General features: G+C 42.5%; 1 protein-coding gene across 2 annotated transcripts; it reads left to right on the top strand.

Moving 5' to 3' along the window:
• Window positions 1-4,028: 4,028 nt before the first annotated feature.
• On the top strand, window positions 4,029-21,261 carry nt5c3a (5'-nucleotidase, cytosolic IIIA). Of its 2 annotated transcripts, none has more exons than XM_084385085.1 (9): window positions 4,029-4,348; window positions 15,234-15,332; window positions 15,417-15,486; window positions 15,912-15,958; window positions 16,039-16,124; window positions 16,668-16,757; window positions 17,975-18,137; window positions 20,198-20,398; window positions 20,626-21,261. In XM_084385085.1, the coding sequence occupies exons 1-9, from the start codon at window positions 4,211-4,213 to the stop codon at window positions 20,725-20,727; spliced, it is 996 nt and encodes a 331-aa protein (XP_084241211.1). In that variant the 5' UTR covers window positions 4,029-4,210; the 3' UTR covers window positions 20,728-21,261. The 2 variants fall into 2 exon arrangements, with proteins under 2 accessions (XP_084241211.1, XP_084241212.1); XM_084385086.1 differs by lacking the exon at window positions 4,029-4,348 and adding an exon at window positions 13,875-13,966.
• Window positions 21,262-21,550: the final 289 nt, after the last annotated feature.

Here is a 21,550-nt window from a genome sequence, read left to right as displayed (position 1 = left end):
TTTGTATTTTCCTTACTCAGAGTTGCTCTCAGATCGGTCCCGAATCGCTCTGCTAAGACTCCTACATAAAAGTTTTTAAGCTAAATTAAGAGTTTTCTGAGAGGATTCTTAGAATCTTTATGAATACGGGCCCTGGAGTTTAAGGTAATGTGAACAAGAAGTGCAAATCTATCTTATCCACCAGGGGCCGTATTCACAAAGAATTTTAAGGCTAAAAGTAGCTCCTAACTGGCGAATTTAGGAGCACCTCCTAAAAATAATGGGCGTGTCACTCGTAACTTTAGGACTCCTAATTTTTTTGACTAAGAGTAATTCACGAAGCGTTTTAGCCCTAAAAGTAGCACCTAAGCCTGGGACAGCTTAAAAGAAGTCGAGAGGACTCCTAACTCACTAAGACCTTCACAAACCGCTTTTTGTGGCATTTCACGTTGCGATGTTTTGAAATGCGTACGCGGCGGCTACAGGAGCTTCCAATCGCGAGGGAACAATTCTGCATTGTAGGCATAACTAGGGATGCAATAACGCCACCAACAACAACCAAAACTAGGCTACTCATTGCATGTAAACTAATTGTAACGTTTCATTGTGAATCAAATTAAAATGTTCTTCTCTTTGCAAACGTAGGCAGAGGCATATAGTGACAGATTAATTCAATAATGTTGCAAAGATATTGCATCAATCCATATGTTTCATTAGGCTACTAGGCTATTTGTTTTGCCTTACTCTTTATTCATTTAGGCTATTTATTCAGTTATTCATCATCTTCCGTCCTTCGCACTACTTGTGTAGCGCACGCATTCTCAGACCTGTCACCTGTCACTCATCATCGTAGGGGAGGTGTTTGGAATCATCAGCCAATCAAGGTGGTCACTTCAGTCAAGCTCGTGCATGAGTAATGACGTCACCCATAGCAACGAAGACTCTCTTAGTTTAGGAGTTGTCATTTTTCTTTACTAAGAGTAGGTCTGAAAGGCGTTGTGAATAACTTTTAAGAGAAAACTCCTAGCTAAAATCTTTTAGTGCGAATTAGGAGTACTCCTAGTGGTAAGATAAAATGCTTTGTGAATACGGCCCCAGGTCGCCCAATTGTTGCAGGTAGTAAGTCTTACTGAACCTCTTTCTAATTTTGTAGACTTCATTCTCAGACCTTTGGTTACTTTGCTCCCAAGCTATCTCAAGGACACATCCGACTTCCTTAAATGTCTGTCTCAGATTGGTCATCTAAGTCCGGGTGTTTTGCTTGCTACTATGGATGTAACCTCTTTATATACAAACATTCCCCATACTGATGGTTTGACTGCCTTGAAGTATTTTCTTGATCTTCGGACTAATGATGATGGTCTACCTACTAAATTCATTGTAGATATGTCTGAATTAGTGCTCACTAAAAACTATTTCTTGTTTGAACATCAATATTACCTTCAGATCAGTGGCACAGCTATGGGTGCCACTATGGCCCCTGACTATGCCAATCTATATCCTGGTTTTTTGGAAGAACAGTATGTGTTCAATAACAATCCTTTTCTGGAGAAGATAATATTGTTCAAGAGATACATTGACGACTGTTTTGTGATTTTTCATGGCTCATTATCTGAATTTGAACGGTTTGTCTTATACATGAATTGCTTAAGATCTTATATTAAGTATACAGCAAGTGCCACTAGTGTGAACTTTTTAGACACCTGTATTTCTGTTATTGATGGACATATTGTTTCTTCTTTATATAGGAAAGACACAGAGAAAAATAGCCTACTTCATGCCACAAGTGCTCACCCAACATCCCTGAAACGTGGTCTGCCTTTCAGTCAGTTCACCAGATTGCATCGTATCTGCTCTGACAAAAATGATTTTGAGGTAAAAGCAAGACTTCTATATTATAGAGATTTCAACTCTAGGGGATATCCCAACAGTTGGCTTGATACAGCACTAAACAAAGTACGTGCCTCTGGTACACATTCGTCTAATTTGGTCTCCAAACAAAATGAGAACCGCTGCATTGTAAAACTGACCCGTAGTCCTTTGAGCAGAGAAATTACAAACATTGTTAATTCTCATTGGCATATAATTAAAAGTGATTATCAACTGAATGAACTTTTTCAAAATTTGCCTCTTTGTGTCTTTTCCAGAAGCTCAAACCTTAGAGATAGGCTGGGCCATGCTGATATTGCCACGCCTCCTTCTGGTACTCTTTCTAATGCCCAGGGTAATTTTCCATGCAAAAGTTGCACTTCTTGTTCACATTACCTTAAACTCCAGTCTTTCACACATCCGCACACACGTAAGATATATAAAATCAAGCAAGTGATTACATGTAAATCTACCCACATGGTGTACATTTTGATTTGCCCTTGCCCATTGTTGTATGTAGGCAAAACTATCAGGGCTTTACGAACGAGAATGTTGGAACATTTGAGTGCAATCAGGAGATGATGCAACTTCGTCTGTTTCTCAACATTTTCAACTAGCTAATCATGCAATTTCTGACCTGAAATTTCTGGGCATTGAAAGAGTTTTGCCTAAAAGGAGAGGTGGTGATGTAGATAAAAAACTGCTACAGAGAGAATCTTTTTGGATTTATGAACTTAACAGCCTTTTCCCGAAAGGGATGAATGAAGAGATAAACTATTCATGTTTTCTGTAAATGCTTTTATTCTTTTTTAGAGATAAATATTGTTAACTTTTCTATTAAAAGAATTGTGTTTCTATTTGTTCTCTGGGTCTGGGCTGAAGCCCCTCCCTCTGCACCTGTTAATCGTCTCCTGATTAACTATTGGGTATTAATTGACTGCATGTCTGTTGTTGATTCATTATGAGCATTGAGAATAGCTGGATGGCTGAAACGTCTGCTCTCGCTCTATTAAAATAATTGATTCTTTTTGTTAAAGACTTTGTCTAGTTTTTTCAGAGTGTGAACCATCTACAGTCTCTTCTACATTAAACCATTTAAAATTATCCATGTTATCCCCATGAATGAAAGTTAGAAATCTGGGTCTTTTATAAAGTGAATTTTACATCAAATGCTGTTGTTGTTTTTTTGTAAAAAGCCTATTTAAATAAATATTTATTTATTTATTTATAGAAATTTATCCAAAAAATAAATAAAAATAAATAAAAAAAAATCCTCCAAAACCTGCACAAATGTTGAGTAAAAACATTAACAAACAGTAAAATTACATTTGTAAAAAAACAAACTATTATCTTGTTACAAAATTAAATGTTATTGTCTGGGGTCTCTGGAGACCCCTAAGACCACGAGTGTGGACAGAAACGAAGACCATCAGAGGGTTAAGTTTCTCATCCTAATTAGGAGAAAATTGGAAAATGAAATGTATTTAATCTTTATTATTTATTTTGATGATAAAATGTTATGCATGAATGTTAACAGTTTATTCAGAAACCCATGTAATCTGTTGTTTGTAGAACTAGGCTATAAACGAGGAGGCTAAAACAAAGTAGGCTATTGTATTTAATCCGCATAGGGGTGAATATCTATTATAATGGCAGGTACCAAAACTTGGAATAAACTGAAGAATTTTTTTTATAAAAATACTAGTGTGCAAACAGAGTACAAACATATACAGGTTTTATTTTACTATGGGGAAAAAAGCAAACATTGACAACAACACAATCAGTTATTAATATTTTATTGGTTCTCATAATTTTTTTGAATGACGGTCTGGACAAAAATAATGTCGCACAATTTACTTTATTATCATCCACGTTGTGGAAAATTGTCCGTGGCTTCACAAATACACATAAGAAAATCAGTCACTAACATTTAAAATATTCACAGCACTGGCACAAAGGTAAACTTTCCTTGTCGCTGGTGGATGCCTATAGCGTCTCCCTAATGTTTGACATGTTTCATTGCGTTATTACCACGAATAAAGCAATCGCCTAACATCTTTAACTCGTTTGTAATCATATTTGAATAAGCGGCCACTGCTAATGCTGAAGGAGACCCCTGCTGGGCACTGTGCGCACTGCAGTGTGTGTGCTCATGCTGATGGAGACCCCTGCTGGGCACTGTGCGCACTGCAGTGTGTGTGTGTGTGTGTGACGGTGGTGTAGTGTGTGCTCTGGTTGCATACTTCACATGTGGACGACTGTAGTGCGTCATCCGGGTCTTCAGTGCATGCCGACAGCTCACACACACCACAGCCCGTGCACGCAGTGTGTGTGCGACGAGCTTCTCTAACCGGGAAGAGAGATGGACAGGAGTGCGGTGGTGAAAGTCGGCGCGGTGGCGAGCGCTACGGTGTGCGCGCTCTTCGGAGGAGTCGTGCTCGCGCAGTACATGCTCAGCAAAAAGCAGAGAGCAGGGAAGAAGACCAAGATCATAGAAATGGTGAGCATATATAGATATATATACTATCTGTGTAATGGCTTTCACACCGCGGGAGCGAGCGGCGCGCAACACCAGGCTGACACAAGCCGGAAGTTGACATCTGTCTGTCGCTGAATGTAAATGTACGTGATGATGAAGACGATGATGATGGTCGCGTGAAGCTTCTGCCATCATCAGGGGCCCGGCGCGCGCCTCTGACGTCACGGGCAGCGCAGATGGGCTTAGAGGTCATTCAGCACTGGTTCTCCACAGTCACAGTAAACACACATATTGATAGTGTCACTTGCAGTCGAACACACCACGTGTTCGCCTCTCAAATATTTCTCTTCGCAGATGAAAATAAAATGCTTTTTATAGGTTATTGCCTTATCTAAGCAGGCGTGTGTAAACTTGTTTGAAAGTCCAACAAAAAAGACAAAATGTTGAAGAACTATGAAGAATGTGTGAACTACAGTCTCATGAAGCATTACGAATGACATAATCAAAATAAAAACAGTGGACACATATAAAACTGTTGATTTAAAGGGATAGTTCACTTTGAAATTAAATGTTGGTATGTTTTAGCTTACCTCAAGGGCATCCAAGATGTAGGTGTCTTTGTTTCCGCAGTAGTTTCAATTTTGATATTTTTAGGTCAAACCGTTCTTGTCTGTCAGTCATATAATGCAGGTCTCAAAGAGTGATCTGAGGGCGCGCGCGTACACGTCACACACCAGGATGCGCGCGCGCCCTCGGATCACTTGGACGTAAGAGGTAAAAACGATATAAATACTGTTCGTTTTCTCACACAAACCGCTCGTTTCGTGTCTTAGGCCATCAATGTGTTCTTACGATGGGGAATTGTTTAATTTGGACTCTGTGCATGCTCTTTGAGGTGGTGACCATCGACCTGCATTATATGACTGACAGACAAGAACGGTTTGACCTAAAAATATCAAAATTGAAACTACTGCGGAAACAAAGACACCTACATCTTGGATGCCCTTGAGGTAAGCTAAAACATACCAACATTTAATTTCAAAGTGAACTATCCCTTTAAAGGTACATTATGTAAGTTTTCACCGCCAGAGGTCGCATTTTCAAAACAATAGCAAAGACAGAGCGTGATGATGCTGTGAAGGAGAGTGGGGAGTAGGGGTGTGAACCGACACTGGACTCACGGTTCGGTTACGATTATCATGTCATCGATTCAGTTCAATTCGATATCATGATGCACGGCATCCTCAATGTTCAATTTTATTTGAAAAGTGATGTGTGTGTGTGTGTGTGTGTGTGCGCGCGCGCGCGTGTGTGTGTGTGTGTGTGCGCGCGCGTGTGTGTGTGTGTGTGTGTGTGTGTGTGTGTGTGCTCGCCTGTTCAGGAATTCGCAGTGACAGAATCAGTGACATTCCAGACAGTTCAAGTTCCAAGGGAGTAAAGCTGTTTATGCCATTAAGAAAAGGAAAATCTGTCAAATAAATTTTGTTTTAAAGAAATGTTCATTTGAAAGCAGCGCTCATTAATCAGTGTATTATGTTCCCATTAAAGATGCGCGATCAACCGTCGCCGAGTCCGCTGTTGAAGGTGACGATTATCCATTTATAATCACGCGTAACACAGAATAACTGTAGTTTGACCATCGGGTGCGGATCCTTAAATCAGAGAGAGTTATTGGGATGATTTGTTTCTGGCTGTGGATTCGGGTGACGCTGGAGCTCATCCGCGCATCTCTAAAGCAGTCAGACTCTACAGGCGCTAACAGCTCGCGGTGAACACGGCTAACGTGGTTTATCAAGTCAGTGTATTACCTCCTGCATATTCTATCTGTGCGTGACATGAGCGCACACAGCGCGGGTCTTCTGCAGGTCGAGCTCACCAGGTTGTTCATCAAAGCCGAGATGTGCCCAGATGTGCCCAGATGTAGGCCTTTAAAGTAGTTGGAGCATTTTTAATCACTCGCACTCGCGTCTCTCCTCCCTCTGCCACTGTATGCCACCGCCACAAAGCTCGTACACAACAAATGACGTCAGAAAAGCGTCAGTACATTATAATCGGTTATGGTCTATTACTGAACCGATACCGGATCGTCCTCGTCTGCATCGTAGAAACGATTCATTTTGACAGCCCTAGTGGTGAGATGCGAGATTATCATCGTAGTGAATTAACTGCGAGGAGCGTGAAATGCTACAGCTATTAGCCTGTTACTGATGTGACTCTTTGACAAATGATTCAGTGTGTTAATGCGCAGTTTTACACGTTTAAAACTATTACTAAAAGTACATTTAAACAAACCCGCAGTATTTTCAAGTAATGACTCTATATTTTTTATAGCAACACATTCTGTATTTAATTTCACTGCCATAGACTTGGTCACCAGACTTGATAAAAAGCGAAAAGTGTTACTGAAGTACAAAGTGCAATATAACTGTATGTGTACAATAAATAATATATATTTGCTTACCTGTCTATTAAAACATGTGAGAGCGGAGTCTCTTAAGTCCAGGTTTGTGGCGAGCTCTCTCTCTCTGCATCTCGAAACGCCACGCGATGTTGATCCTTGTTTTATTTCTGTTTTTCCTGCTTGCCTCTATGGAAGCTTATGGGTAGCAATATTCAGTTTGAAATGTAATATTTAAAATGGCAATGCATTTCTGTATTTAAATGTATATTTTCCATTACATTTGTGAAACGTTTGGTGCAAGATTAAAATGATAATTCAATTATATAAATTTACATTTGCCATTTCATACACTAGTTTTAATATGTAAATTGAATACATATTTTAACGCTTTATAAGTTGCAAAATTAAAATTAAAATGTATTACAGAAATTAGATATGTTTAATGTTCAAGCAAAAACTGTAGCAAAATGATCATTTAAATGTTATTTTTCTTAATTGCATTTACACTCACAGTTAAGACACTAGCGATTGCATTTTCATTAAATGTCCAGCAATGAATGTAGCAAAATACACCGTGCAAATGGAAGATGCATTCCGAGCCCATCACGCCCCCATACGCCCCCTCCCACTCTGTCAATCACTGTGTGAAGTTGGCCACGCCCCCATGCGCCCCCACCCTGTCAATCACTGCGTGAAGTTGGCCCCGCCCCCTCCCACCCTGTCAGTTGTGCATAGTAGGGCTGTTGGAACGAATTCCGAAATTCGAATATAATTCGAATATTAAAAAAATCAATACTATTCGAATGCTGAAGTTCCTATTCGAATATTGCTTTTTTAATGTATATTTTTTATTTTTTTGCAATCTTGCCTTTCTCGCCGCCTTGGCTTACACGCATGTGAAAATTAAATGCTTTTGTTTCTTGTGATGAATAAAGTTTTTGAATCGTAACACAATTGTGCACGTTATCCACGCTGTATCATCATAACATTACTGTAAAAAATCGCGGAGAGAAATGTCTCCACGGAAACGGAGATCACCACTCCTGACAATTTGATTCACAGTCCACACTACGTGAAAATGGCGTTTTCAAATGTATCCACTCTGGAGTGCGTTTTCATTAATTAAAACGCCATCTCAGTGTGGACGGAAGGCCAAAACGGAGAGAAAAATATACGTTATTTTTTATGACAACGCTACACCCTGACTGACAAGCTAGACGATCTGTCCGAGGAACCGCCGCTAAAACAGGCAAGAATTACTTATTTTCTGCCTCTCTCCTCGTCACGGGGCTTACCAGCTGTCCGCCAGAAGGCAATAACAGACAAACTGACACGGTTTATCTGTGAAGATGAGACCGAACAACATCTCGCATTGGCATTGGCGATCCAAAATGTCGTAAATATTCGAATATTAAATAAAATAAGGAATGGAATTCGAATAGTATTATAGAGGAAGATTGACAGCCGTAGTGCATAGATAGCTGCAACAATGAGAATACGGGGAAAATAACGTTTTTTTAACATACAAGCATGAGAACCTGCTTTAGTCGAGCCCAAAAACAACACCAAGAAGACGAGAAGAAGACCATGGCCTCTTTAAGATCGTTTACCTCTGTTTTTTCAGACCAGACGTGCTTTATTTATTTAGTTATAGTGTATAGGTGACTTATGACGGTGCCCCGTATAGGTGACTTATGACGGTGCCCCTGGAACCACACCCCTTGAGAGAGGATGGTCTCTTCACTACTCTGGAGTTGCCCATGGTGAGAGGCGGCGGGCTGGTGTGGGTTTGCTTATAGCCCCCCAGCTCAGCCGTCAAGTGTTGGAGTTTACCCCGGTGAACGAGAGGGTCGTTTCCCTGCGCCTATGGGTCGGGGATAGGTCTCTCACTGTCGTGTGTGCCTACGGGCCAAACGGCAGTGCAGAGTACCCGGCCTTCTTGGAGTCTCTGGGAGGGGTGCTGGAAAGTGCTCCGACTGGGGACTCCATCGTTCTACTGGGAGACTTCAACGCCCACGTGGGCAACGACAGTGACACCTGGAGGGGCGTGATTGGGAGGAACGGCCCCCCTGATCTGAACCCGAGCGGTGTTCAGTTATTGGACTTCTGTGCTAGTTACAGTTTGTCCATAACGAACACCATGTTTAAGCATAAGGGTGTCCATCAGTGCACGTGGCACCAGGACACCCTAGGCCGTAGGTCGATGATCGACTTTGTGGTCGTTTCATCTGACCTGCGGCCGTATGTCTTGGACACTCGGGTGAAGAGACGGGCGGAGCTGTCAACTGATCACCACCTGGTGGTGAGTTGGATCCGATGGCGGGGGAGGAGGCTGGACAGACTCGGCAGACCCAAGCGTACTGTGAGGGTCTGTTGGGAACGTTTGGCCGAGTCTCCGGTCAGAGAAATCTTCAACTTCCACCTCCGGCGGAGCTTCGTCCAGATCCCGAGGGAGGCTGGAGATATTGAGTCCGAGTGGACCATGTTCTCCACCTCCATTGTCGAAGCGGCCGCTCGGAGCTGTGGCCGTAAGGTCTCCGGTGCCTGTCGAGGCGGCAATCCCCGAACCCGGTGGTGGACACCTGAAGTAAGAGATGCCGTCAAGCTGAAGAAGGAGTCCTATCGGTCCTGGTTGGCTTGTGGGACTCCTGAGGCAGCTGACGGGTACCGGCAGGCCAAGCGTACTGCAGCCCGGGTGGCTGTGGAGGCAAAAACTCGGGCCTGGGAGGAGTTCGGTGAGGCCATGGAGAAGGACTATCGGCTGGCCTCGAAGAGATTCTGGCAAACCGTCCGGCGCCTCAGAAGGGGGAAGCAGTGCCCTACCAATGCTGTCTACAGTAGAGGTGGGGAGCTGTAGACCTCAACTGGGGATGTCGTCGGGCGGTGGAAGGAATACTTCGAGGATCTCCTCAATCCCGCCGTCACGTCTTCCATTGAGGAAGCAGAGGCTGAGGGCTCAGAGGTGGACTCATCCATCACCCAAGCTGAAGTCACCGAGGTAGTCAAGAAACTCCTCGGTGGCAAGGCACCGGGGGTGGATGAGATCCACCCTGAGTACCTCAAGTCTCTGGATGTTGTGGCCTCTGCAGCATCGCGTGGTGGTCGGGGACAGTGCCTCTGGGATGGCAGAACGGGGTGGTGGTCCCTCTTTTTAAGAAGGGGGACCGGAGGGTGTGTTCCAACTACAGGGGGATCACACTTCTCAGCCTCCCTGGGAAAGTCTATGCCAGGGTACTGGAGAGGAGAATACGGCCGATAGTAGAACCTCGGATTCAGAAGGAACAGTGTGGTTTTCGTTCAGGCCGTGGAACACTGGACCAGCTCTATACTCTCTACAGGGTGCTGGAGGGTTCATGGGAGTTTGCCCAACCAGTCCACATGTGTTTTGTGGATTTGGAGAAGGCATTCGACTGTGTCCCTCGCGGCGGCCTGTGGAGGGTGCTCCGGGAGTATGGGGTCCGGGGTCCTTTGCTAAGGGCTGTCCGGTCCCTGTACGACCGAAGCAGGAGCTTGGTTCGCATTGCCGGCAGTAAGTCAGACTTGTTCCCAGTGCATGTTGGACTCCGGCAGGGCTGCCCTTTGTCGCCGGTTCTGTTCATTATTTTTATGGACAGAATTTCTAGGCGCAGCCAGGGGCCGGAGGGTGTCGGGTTTGGTGACAACACGATTTCGTCTCTGCTCTTTGCGGATGATGTTGTCGTGTTGGCTTCATCAAGCCAGGACCTTCAGCATGCACTGGGACGGTTTGCAGCCGAGTGTGAAGCGGCTGGGATGAGAATCAGCACCTCCAAATCCGAGGCCATGGTCCTCAGTCGGAAAAGGGTGGTTTGCCCACTTCAGGTTGGTGGAGAGTTCCTGCCTTAAGTGGAGGAGTTTAAGTATCTTGGGGTTTTGTTCACGAGTGAGGGAAGGATGGAACGGGAGATTGACAGACGGATCGGTGCAGCTTCTGCAGTAATGCGGTCGATGTACCGGTCTGTCGTGGTGAAGAAAGAGCTGAGCCGCAAGGCGAAGCTCTCGATTTACCGGTCAATCTACGTTCCTACTCTCACCTATGGTCATGAGCTTTGGGTCATGACCGAAAGGACAAGATCCCGGATACAGGCGGCCGAAATGAGCTTTCTCCGTAGGGTGGCTGGGCGATCCCTTAGAGATAGGGTGAGAAGCTCGGTCACTCGGGAGGAGCTCAGAGTAGAGCCGCTGCTCCTCCACATCGAGAGGGGTCAGCTGAGGTGGCTCGGGCATCTGTTCCGGATGCCTCCTGGACGCCTTCCCGGGAAGGTGTTCCGGGCGCGTCCCACTGGGAGGAGACCCCGGGGAAGACCTAGGACACGCTGGAGAGACTATGTCTCCCGGCTGGCCTGGGAACGCCTCGGTGTTCCCCCAGAAGAGCTGGAGGAAGTGTCTAGGGAGAGGGGAGTCTGGGCATCTCTGCTTAGACTGCTGCCCCCGCGACCCGGCCCCGGATAAGCGGACGAAGATGACATGACATGACACGTGCTTTATTTATTTAGTTATAGTGTATAGGTGACTTAAGCCCCTTTCACTCAGAGATTATACACGGATAAAGTGACCTGGGTTCGTTTGATTGGTTCATTCACACTGCCAGTGATTTTCCGGAATCAGAGAGTGCGTTCACACACAACCCGTAAAAATCCTGTAAAGACACGTGACATCGATGTGACTTGTAATGTCTCAGCAGCGTCTTTGCTTATGAGCTGAGCTCTCTCTCCAGAAACCACACTTGTGCATTTTGTTCTCTGATTCGATCATAAACTTGCGCATTACGTACCGTTTCACAGCTGGCGAACGATCCCGGCTTCAGCGTCATCACTACGACACGGCATTATTACGGCTTTGGTTCACACAGCGCGGCTTCCGGGACTGAACACGGCAATGTTACTCGGTCCCCATCCCGGCATCGATCCCGGGTTGTGTTTGCGTTCACACAGAAGCTGTTCTGGCAGTTTCCCGGGATCATCCCGCTGTGTGACGGGCTTTACAGGCTTAGTGAAGAAAACAAAAGCCTCTTTTTGTTTTGTGTCAACAATAAATATGATATACTAATAAGTAGCTCTGCAAAAAACAATGACATGTTAACAAAAACATAATTTCCTAATTCTTCACCTAAAGGGTTAGTTCACCCAAAAAGAAGATATTTCTGTCCATTAAAGGATTACTTCACTTCAGAATTCACGTCCTGATAGTTCACTCTCCCGCACGTCATCCAAGATGTTCATGTGTTTCTTTCTTCAGTGGAATAGAAATGAAGGTTTCTGAGGAAAACACTCCAGGATGTTCCTCCATATAGTGTCTTCAATGGGGTCCAACGGGTCGAAGGTCTGGATTGAATGACCTTTCACCCTGATTACGTAATGTGTGGCGCATCTCAGAGATAGTGCAAGACCAGTATTTGTGGTTGAAAGTATATAAATGTTTATTTCTGTTATAAAATGTCCGCTGGTTTGTCTAGATGAGACTCTTATTCCTCGGCTGGATCGTGTCGAGACTTTGAAGCTGCACTGAAACTCACATCTGGACCTTCGACCCGTTGGACCCCATTGAAGACACTATATGGAGGAAAACCTGGAGTGTTCTCCTCAAAAACCTGCATTTCTTTTCCAGTGAAGAAAGAAACACATGAACATCTTGGATGACTTAAATGATCAGGAAAGTTTAATTCTGAAGTGAGCGACTCCTTTAGGACCTGATCATAAAGACAGTGGTAACCGTAATCCATAAGGATTCTGAAGTGACACAATCGCTTTATATAAAGATTTAAACAGTCAGCGTGTGACGATTGAAGTCTGACCTCACCGGTGGACTGTGTGTTATCAGAGACAGACTCTCCAATACATGAGCTATAGGAATCTATAATCCCTGTGTGTGTGTGTGTGTGTGTGTGTGTGTGTGTGTGTGTGTGTGTGTGTGTGTGTGTGTGTGTGTGTGTGCAATCAGTGCGGCTCATGATGTCAGAGATATCTCGAGCGCAGTCGAACCCTGAGCTATTGAGCCGCACTATCAGACCCTGAGGTCAGCACAATCAGACCCTGCCTCAGGCCTGCGGTCAGCCACACTATCAGACCCTGCGGTCAGCACAATCAGCTCTAATCAGAGGTGGATGATGACGTATCTTGAGCTTCACCGGTGTGTGTTTAGTGTAGTTATGCATGCTTTAACATGTACGTCTGCACGTCTAATGATAATGTGTTGCTGGAGGCAAGCGTCACACTCGCTAGACTCTGGCGTTCGGGACATGACGGAGAGTTTACCATTTGCACGTCTTTTTATTTTTATACGGATTATATCGCTTTTAACGCAAAATCCGTCTTCGTGAGCATCCTCTAAACACAGCCGGTCATGTCTTTAATAAGCATAAACACACGTGACAGTGTAAAGAGCACAGGATCCGTGCACTAGCTCTCACGGTGACGGCAGCCGTATGTGTGTGTCACTCTCACGGTGACGGCAGCCGTATGTGTGTATGTGTGTGTCACTCTCACGGTGACGGCAGCCGTATGTGTGTGTCATTAATGCTGTCAAAACAACAAACTCATTTAGTCAGGTGTTATTTTACTTTTGATGACTTTATTCAGTTTCTGAAGGCCTATTTCTGAATACTATTGTTAGACCTAAAAACCTTTCTCTTTATTTCTCTTTATTTGTATCTTTATTCTTTTGAATTTGTTAGTGCTACTTATTTCAGTTTAATTTAAAAGCTTGTGTAAAGTCTTAACATCATTACCCCCTTGTAAAAATGCAATGAGCGCAAACATTCAGGAGAGATAAATGAAATAATTTTGGGTTACACTTTATTTTACAGTGTCATTGTTACAGTGTAATTATACATTTAAGCACTGAGTAATATTAATTAACTACATGTACTTACTGTAGGGTTAGGGTAGAGTTAGGGTTTGGTTGAGGGTTAGTTGCATGTAATTATGCATAATTTACTGTTATTACTATGGTAAGTACATGTAACATATGTAACAAGGACACTTAAAAATAAAGTGTTACCTATTTTTTTTCCAGTTTTACAAAACGCAATTCCAGACCTGTTGAAGTGTGTGTGTGTGTGTCTTTAAGAAGGGTGTGTGTGTCATGTGACTCCCTGTGGGGGTTTAGATTATGGGGTGTAGTCAGTTGAAGGGAACGCCCCCTGTGTGTCAGGGCAATATAAGTGTGTGTCACACAAGAAACGCTTTCTTCTGTTTGACACGACGCCTGCCGAGGACGAGGTATGTGTTTACACACATGTTATTACAGGTTTACTCGCAGTACATGTTTACGATGCCAGCATAATATGACATGATAAATCATACTGGTGTTTCTGCATGCATGCGAGCAGAAGTGCATTACTGACGTGTGTTGTGTGTGGTCGACTGGACGCTTGCTGGAGCACTTTCATGATTTATGATTTATGATTAACATGTTCTCATCTGGTAGACTTAAGATTAGTTTCAGAAGTGCTCAATCTGTGAAGACCTGATCTGTTTACCGTGTGTGTGCGTGCGTCTGTGTGTGTGTGTGTGTGTGTGTGTGTGTGTGTGTGTGTGTGTGTGTGTGTGTGTGTGTGTTAAGGGTGGGGTGTATGTTGTTGTTCACTGTATTTTTGGAATAGAGACTGGAACTTCACCATGACGAATGACATGTCAACACTGTCTGGATTACAGTATATAATCTGTTTACCAGTACACTGACACCAGTCTCTAACACTGGTTATTATCGGCAACTGGAACTAGTCAACACATGCGAACACTTTACATTAAAGCTCATTAGTTAACCAGAACTGAGAATGAACAATACTTCTACTGCATTTATTCATCTTAGTTAATATTAATTTCAACATTTACTAATGTTATTAAAATCAAAGGTTATATTTGTTAACATTAGTTAATGCGAACATGAACAAACAATGAACAGCTGGATTTTTATTATCTAACATTAACAAAGATTAATAAATACAGTAACAAAAGTATTGCTCATGGTTAGTTCGTGTTAGTTAATACATTAATGTGAACTAATCAACCTTATTGTAAAGTGTTACCGAAAACATGAATGTTCATTGTAATAAAGCTGAAATAAAAATATATATAAATATTAGTTTAAAAACTTTTGAAGCACTAAAATTATTAACTGTAAATAAATAAATACTTGACTAATTAAACCCTAAAAAGCACAGAATTACTAAAAATGGAACTAAGAATTACTTGAAAGCTAAAAAAAAATCACAACATTAGTAACACTACTCTAATATCTAATATTTATATTGCAGCCAAAGCATGAAGACAGTAAATATGATACAAAGTGTTTTAGAAATATTAGAGTGCATTTAAATAGTGAATGTTGATTGAGTTATTGCAGAAGTGCGTCTGAAGGCTCTGTGATATATCACCGTCCTCTGAGGCTCCTCCCTCCCCGCGGTGACGTCATCAGAGAGGGGCGGGGCCACCGAATGGCTTGGTCTCATTGGTTGTGTGTGTGTGTGTGTGTGTGTGTGTGCAGATGCCTGAGTTCGAGAAGAGCACGGTTCACATCCGAGACCCGGAGCGAGTGGAGCAGATCATCTGTAGTCTCATTAAAGGTGGAGCGTCTAAACTGCAGGTACAGGAACACTGAAACACACACACACACACACACACACACACACCAGCATGACAGATCGGTGACTCTCCTTCTGTTCCTCAGATCATCACAGACTTTGATATGACGTTAAGCAGGTTTGCTGTCAATGGAAAGCGTTGCCCAACATGTCATAGTGAGTAAACCAGTGAACCTGTCAACTATACGTCATCTTTCCTGGACAAATAAAGAATGTATTTCATTGAAATGAAAAAATTACATTTATGAATGTAAAATTTCACATGGAATAGTAATATAAGAATTTAAAGGGTCTGTTTTCACCAAAGTATTCAGAAATTTGGGGATGAAGCACTTCTTTCAATCTTAGAAAAGTCAGAACAATAAATACAAAGTGGAGAATTGTTTATAAATCAATTAAAAAGTTGAAATATTGTCCTTAAACGGTGCAAGTTTATTATTTACTGGGTAATAACATTCTTTTACTGAATTTATAACCCTGTCTGTCAGAATAGACATGTTGATGACACTGAATTGACGGATATATTTAAATGAAGGTGTTTGAGGTCCAGTGATGTGTGTGTGTGTGTGTTGCTTTCACAGATATCATTGATGACTGCAAGCTGGTGACAGATGATTGTAGGAAGAAGGTAAGCAAGGTTCTTCTGTCCTGTGAGCGTTTGAAGTTTGTGACAGTATATTTACAGGGTAATGATGTGATGTTTTCCAGCTGCTCCAGCTGAAGGAGACGTATTACCCCATAGAGATAGACCCTCATCTGACCATGGAGGAGAAATATCCGTTTATGGTGGAGTGGTGAGTGCAGACACACACGCCAGAATCACCTGCAGGACATCATCTTTCACAATGCCTAAAGATGTTTTTTAATCATGAAGAAGCTCCAGCTCTTCTCTATATATCAGAGTCAGTGTTCCTGAACTCCTGAAACGCCTCCACTGTAGTCTTGAGTTTCTTCCGGGAATGAACACGTCACAATATTCCTCATTATAATAATTCATGCGCAGAATAAAGGGGCGGGGCCTGGTTGAGTTGGTTAGTAGTGTGTTAAACTGGCGGTTATGGTAAGGGGCGGGGCATTTCCCAAACACACTCGAAGCGCTCGACCAATCACAACACACTGCTCCAGCCGACCAATCAGAGCACAGTGTGCTTTTCAGGTGGAGGGGCTTCATATAGACAGGAAGTAAACAGAGCGTTACTGACAGACTGGGAAGAGAGGAGCCGCAACAATGGAGAATATGAGGAGAATAATCAACATTCAAGCAGGAGAACCTGTTCTAGTAGAGCCTGAAAACATCATCAAGACTGTAATTAATTAAAGTGTTTTTTTTTCCTCAGGTATTTTAAGTCTCACACGTTATTGGTAGAACAGAGATTGGAGAAGGACAAACTCCCAGAGGTCGTGAGAGAGTCGGACGTCTGTCTAAGGTACAAACACATCATCTCGCTGATGGTTTCACAGGCTTTGCTCCCACTTTATACTTATACTAGGTGTCTTTAACTTATATACTTGCATAAAAAAAACAAGTTAGGTACAGTGCACTTATTGTGCTGATGTTGTTTTGTAAAACTCTTGTGCTGCTATTGATGTGGATACGGGTAAAGTTACCCAGAAAGCAACATGGTGTCGGCCCAGATCCGGCCCACATCAGGGACATGTTGACTCAACGTGTCTGCTGGTATGGGTAGGGTTAAGCATGGGTTAATGGGTAAGGGAAGGTCAACAGAGCAATTATAGATGCAATAACATGCAGGTATTTTTTAAATTCAAGTACAATGTTAAAACATGTATGAACATGCACTATGAATATGCAAATGAGCCCCGCCTCCACTCACTCACTCAGATCAGAGATCCACTGGTTGACGATCACACGTTGATCTGATTGGTTACAAGGTAGTTTGTGACGTCAGAAACACCAGCGATTTCAAAGCGTGTTTTTGAGACTGTCTTTGGTTCACTGCAGTTTTAAGGAGGAAATACTCAGCAATGGTGTCGACTTATGAACTTACACATGCTTTGTCTTAAAGCAGATTAAAAACACCACATAGACACATAAACTACATTAAAAGATGGATTTTTTTTTAAATGTTACATATAGTGTACAGATACACTATTAAAATATGCAATTGAATCACTCCAATTCGCAAATGAATCGTTCAGTGTGATTCGTGAATCAATTCAGCAGAAACGCTCTCAAATGTCAGAGGGGGGGATTTCTTCAGCTGGGAATAATGAGTAACCATATGCTTTATGAAATGCAAAGGAGTAAATAGTTCGATATTATGCTTTGAATTGTAGTGAAGTAAAATTAAACATTTCCCAAATTAAAATGTACATGAACACTTTGCTACTGTCCTCCGCCGCTCATCCTTGCACACTGAGTCCCACATTTTCATATGCGTTTTCCATATTGGTTATTCGCGGCTCTGAATTGCCGAAACACGCTTGCTTGATACGGATGCGAAAGACGCAGAAAATCGAACCTGATCCGAATTTTTGCAGGCAGTGTGTAAACGGGATTGACACAACGTGAGGTTGTATTTATTTTTTAATGTGGGAAAATGTCGGACTCGGAGTGCAAGGACCTTTACTCTAAAGCTTGATGCTGTCACGGAGATGCTGATCTCCAGCATGTGTTTGACAGGGACGGGTACGAGCAGTTCTTCGACCGGCTGCTCCAGCACAGCGTTCCCGTCTTCATCTTCTCCGCGGGTCTGGGAGACGTCCTGGAGGAAATCATCCGACAGGCCGGCGTCTACCACAACAACGTCAAAGTCGTGTCCAACTTCATGGAGTTTGATGAGAACGTTAGTCTCGGGCCTTTATAAATATCCTGAGTTCAGATTAATATCCCGGGTTCAGATTAATATCCCGGGTTCAGATTAATATCCCGGGTTCAGATTAAAATCCTGGGTTCAGATTAACATCTCTTGTTCAAATTAATATCCCGGGTTCAGATTAACATCCCGGGTTCAGATTAATATCCCGGGTTCAGATTAATATCCCGGGTTCAGATTAATATCCCGGGTTCAGATTAATATCCCGGGTTCAGATTAATATCCCGGGTTCAGATTAATATCCCGGGTTCAGATTAAAATCCTGGGTTCAGATTAACATCTCTTGTTCAAATTAATATCCCGGGTTCAGATTAACATCCCGGGTTCAGATTAATATCCTGGGTTCAGATTAATATCCCGGGTTCAGATTAATATCTTGGATTCAGATTAACATCTCTTGTTCAAATTAATATCCCGGGTTCAGATTAATATCCCGGGTTCAGATTAATATCCTGGGTTCAGATTAACATCTCTTGTTCAAATTAATATCCCGGGTTCAGATTAACATCCCGGGTTCAGATTAATATCCCGGGTTCAGATTAATATCCTGAGTTCAGATTAATATCCTGGGTTCAGATTAACATCTCTTGTTCAAATTAATATCCCGGGTTCAGATTAACATCCCGGGTTCAGATTAATATCCCGGGTTCAGATTAATATCCTGAGTTCAGATTAATATCCCGGGTTCAGATTAATATCCTGGGTTCAGATTAATATCCCGGGTTCAGATTAATATCCCGGGTTCAGATTAATATCCCGGGTTCAGATTAAAATCCTGGGTTCAGATTAACATCTCTTGTTCAAATTAATATCCCGGGTTCAGATTAACATCCCGGGTTCAGATTAATATCCTGGGTTCAGATTAATATCCTGGGTTCAGATTAAAATCCTGGGTTCAGATTAACATCTCTTGTTCAAATTAATATCCCGGGTTCAGATTAACATCCCGGGTTCAGATTAATATCCTGGGTTCAGATTAATATCCTGGGTTCAGATTAATATCCCGGGTTCAGATTAATATCTTGGGTTCAGATTAACATCTCTTGTTCAAATTAATATCCCGGGTTCAGATTAATATCCCGGGTTCAGATTAATATCCCGGGTTCAGATTAATATCCTGGGTTCAGATTAACATCTCCTGATCAAATTAATATCCCGGGTTCAGATTAACATCCCGGGTTCAGATTAATATCCCGGGTTCAGATTAATATCCTGAGTTCAGATTAATATCCCGGGTTCAGATTAACATCTCTTGTTCAGATTAACATCCCGGGTTCAGATTAACATCCCGGGTTCAGATTAATATCCCGAGTTCAGATTAATATCCCGGGTTCAGATTAACATCCCGGGTTCAGATTAACATCCCGGGTTCAGATTAACATCCCGGGTTCAGATTAATATCCCGGGTTCAGATTAACATCCCGGGTTCAGATTAATATCCTGAGTTCAGATTAATATCCCGGGTTCAGATTAATATCCCGGGTTCAGATTAATATCCCGGGTTCAGATTAATATCCCGGGTTCAGATTAATATCCTGGGTTCAGATTAACATCTCTTGTTCAAATTAATATCCCGGGTTCAGATTAATATCCCGGGTTCAGATTAATATCCTGGGTTCAGATTAATATCCCGGGTTCAGATTAATATCCCGGGTTCAAATTAATATCCCGGGTTCAGATTAATATCCCGGGTTTAGATTAATATCCCGGGTTCAGATTAATATCCTGGGTTCAAATTAATATCCTGGGTTCAGATTAATATCCTGGGTTCAAATTAAAATCCCGGGTTCAGATTAAAATCCCGGGTTCAGATTAATATCCTGGGTTCAGATTAATATCCTGGGTTCAGATTAATATCCCGGGTTCAGATTAATACCCTGGGTTCAGATTAATATCCTGGGTTCAGATTAACATCCTGGGTTCAGATTAATATCCTGGGTTCAGATTAACATCCTGGGATCAGATTAATATCCTGGTTCAGATTATCTGTGATGATCATGTTGTGATCGGGATCTTCTGTTGTCCTGCAGGGGCTTCTGAAAGGCTTTAAAGGAGAGCTGATCCATGTTTACAACAAGCACGACGGTGCCCTGAGGAACACAGAGTATTTCAAACAACTGAAGGAGAACGGGAACATTATCCTGCTGGGAGACTCGCTCGGGGATCTCAACATGGCGGACGGCGTTCCCAACGTGGAGAACATCCTCAAGATCGGCTTTCTCAATGACAAGGTGCGTACGATTCCTCCATTTATTTCCTTTAGGATTCAATAACTTTATTCTAGATCTGCTGTAAAGCCAAAACAATCTCTGTTACTGTAATCTCCTATTATCACTGTAAAGCTGCTTTGAAACTATCAGTGTTGTTAAAAGTGCAGTATAAATGAAAGAGACTTGACTTGACTGTTGTTTGCTCAGGTGATTTCACTGATCGATGAGGATCATGTTGTGTTTCACAGGTAGAGGATCGGCTGGAAAAGTTCATGGACTCTTATGATATTGTCCTGGTGAGGGATGAAACACTTGAAGTGCCTAATTCCATACTTCAGAAGATCTTGTAATGGACAAAGACTCAGTTCCAGGATTCCTGGATAATTCCCACGCTGAGGCCGCCTTCATCTGTCCTCACAAGCCATACACGCGACCTTTGACCTTTTTAAAGCTCTGCCCTCTCATCATGATGAACTATTTTAATAAACGCATCTGGGTTCTAAACATGTATCTAAAGAAAAATACATCACATCATTTGCATATTGGTAAAATTATTGTTTGTAGTATTTTTGATATGGAATTATGTGTTTGCAATAAAAGTTGGGACTGAACAACAAAGCCCGGCTGACGCATCAAACTCATGATCATTCTGAAAGTGATGTGCACTTTGAAAGTCTGTTACAGTTCTCATGGAACTATGTATTTCATGTCAGTATGAACAGATCAAAATTAAAGCAATGCTATAAATTGCTTCCAAAGCCATGATGTTTCATGTGTTGTGTGTGAGAATGTTTTAGCATAAATTATCCAAGTTTCGGTGTTAAAATGTGCACAGCCTCCTGATCACCTGTGAGGTATAGGCAATAAAGGCATTTTTCTCCTGAGTGTTTGATTCTATTAGATAACGCATAAATGAACGAGAAAGATTTATGCAAAGTTGGCAATAACTGAAGGTGATTGTGTAAAGTTTGGGAAAAGCTTGATTTCGCATCTGAAGTGTGGCATCAAAAAATGACCGATTCTTATTTTAGGGAATATCGCAGCGTTTATAAATGATTCATCGGTGCACATCATTATAGTTTTAATAATCTTAAATCAGAATCATGTCCTCTTGCAGCATCTCTTCTCTTCTCTGATGACGTGGACGGGGCGACCTGTCACTCACATGAGATC

This window comes from Rutilus rutilus (genome assembly GCF_951802725.1).
Source record: "Rutilus rutilus genome assembly, chromosome: 17".
In the NCBI taxonomy this organism is placed as follows: domain Eukaryota; kingdom Metazoa; phylum Chordata; class Actinopteri; order Cypriniformes; family Leuciscidae; genus Rutilus; species Rutilus rutilus.
This window is presented reverse-complemented; position numbering and strand designations above follow the sequence as displayed.

What these genes read in the sequence shown, in the direction of transcription:
- nt5c3a (XM_084385085.1), top strand. Translation starts at nt 4,211, where the DNA reads ATGGACAGGAGTGCGGTGGTGAAAGTCGGCGCGGTGGCGAGCGCTACG. An exon ending in CAGATGATTGTAGGAAGAAG is followed by an intron (nt 15,959 to 16,038) that starts GTAAGCAAGGTT and finishes GATGTTTTCCAG; the next exon opens with CTGCTCCAGCTGAAGGAGAC. An exon ending in TCGGCTTTCTCAATGACAAG is followed by an intron (nt 20,399 to 20,625) that starts GTGCGTACGATT and finishes TGTGTTTCACAG; the next exon opens with GTAGAGGATCGGCTGGAAAA.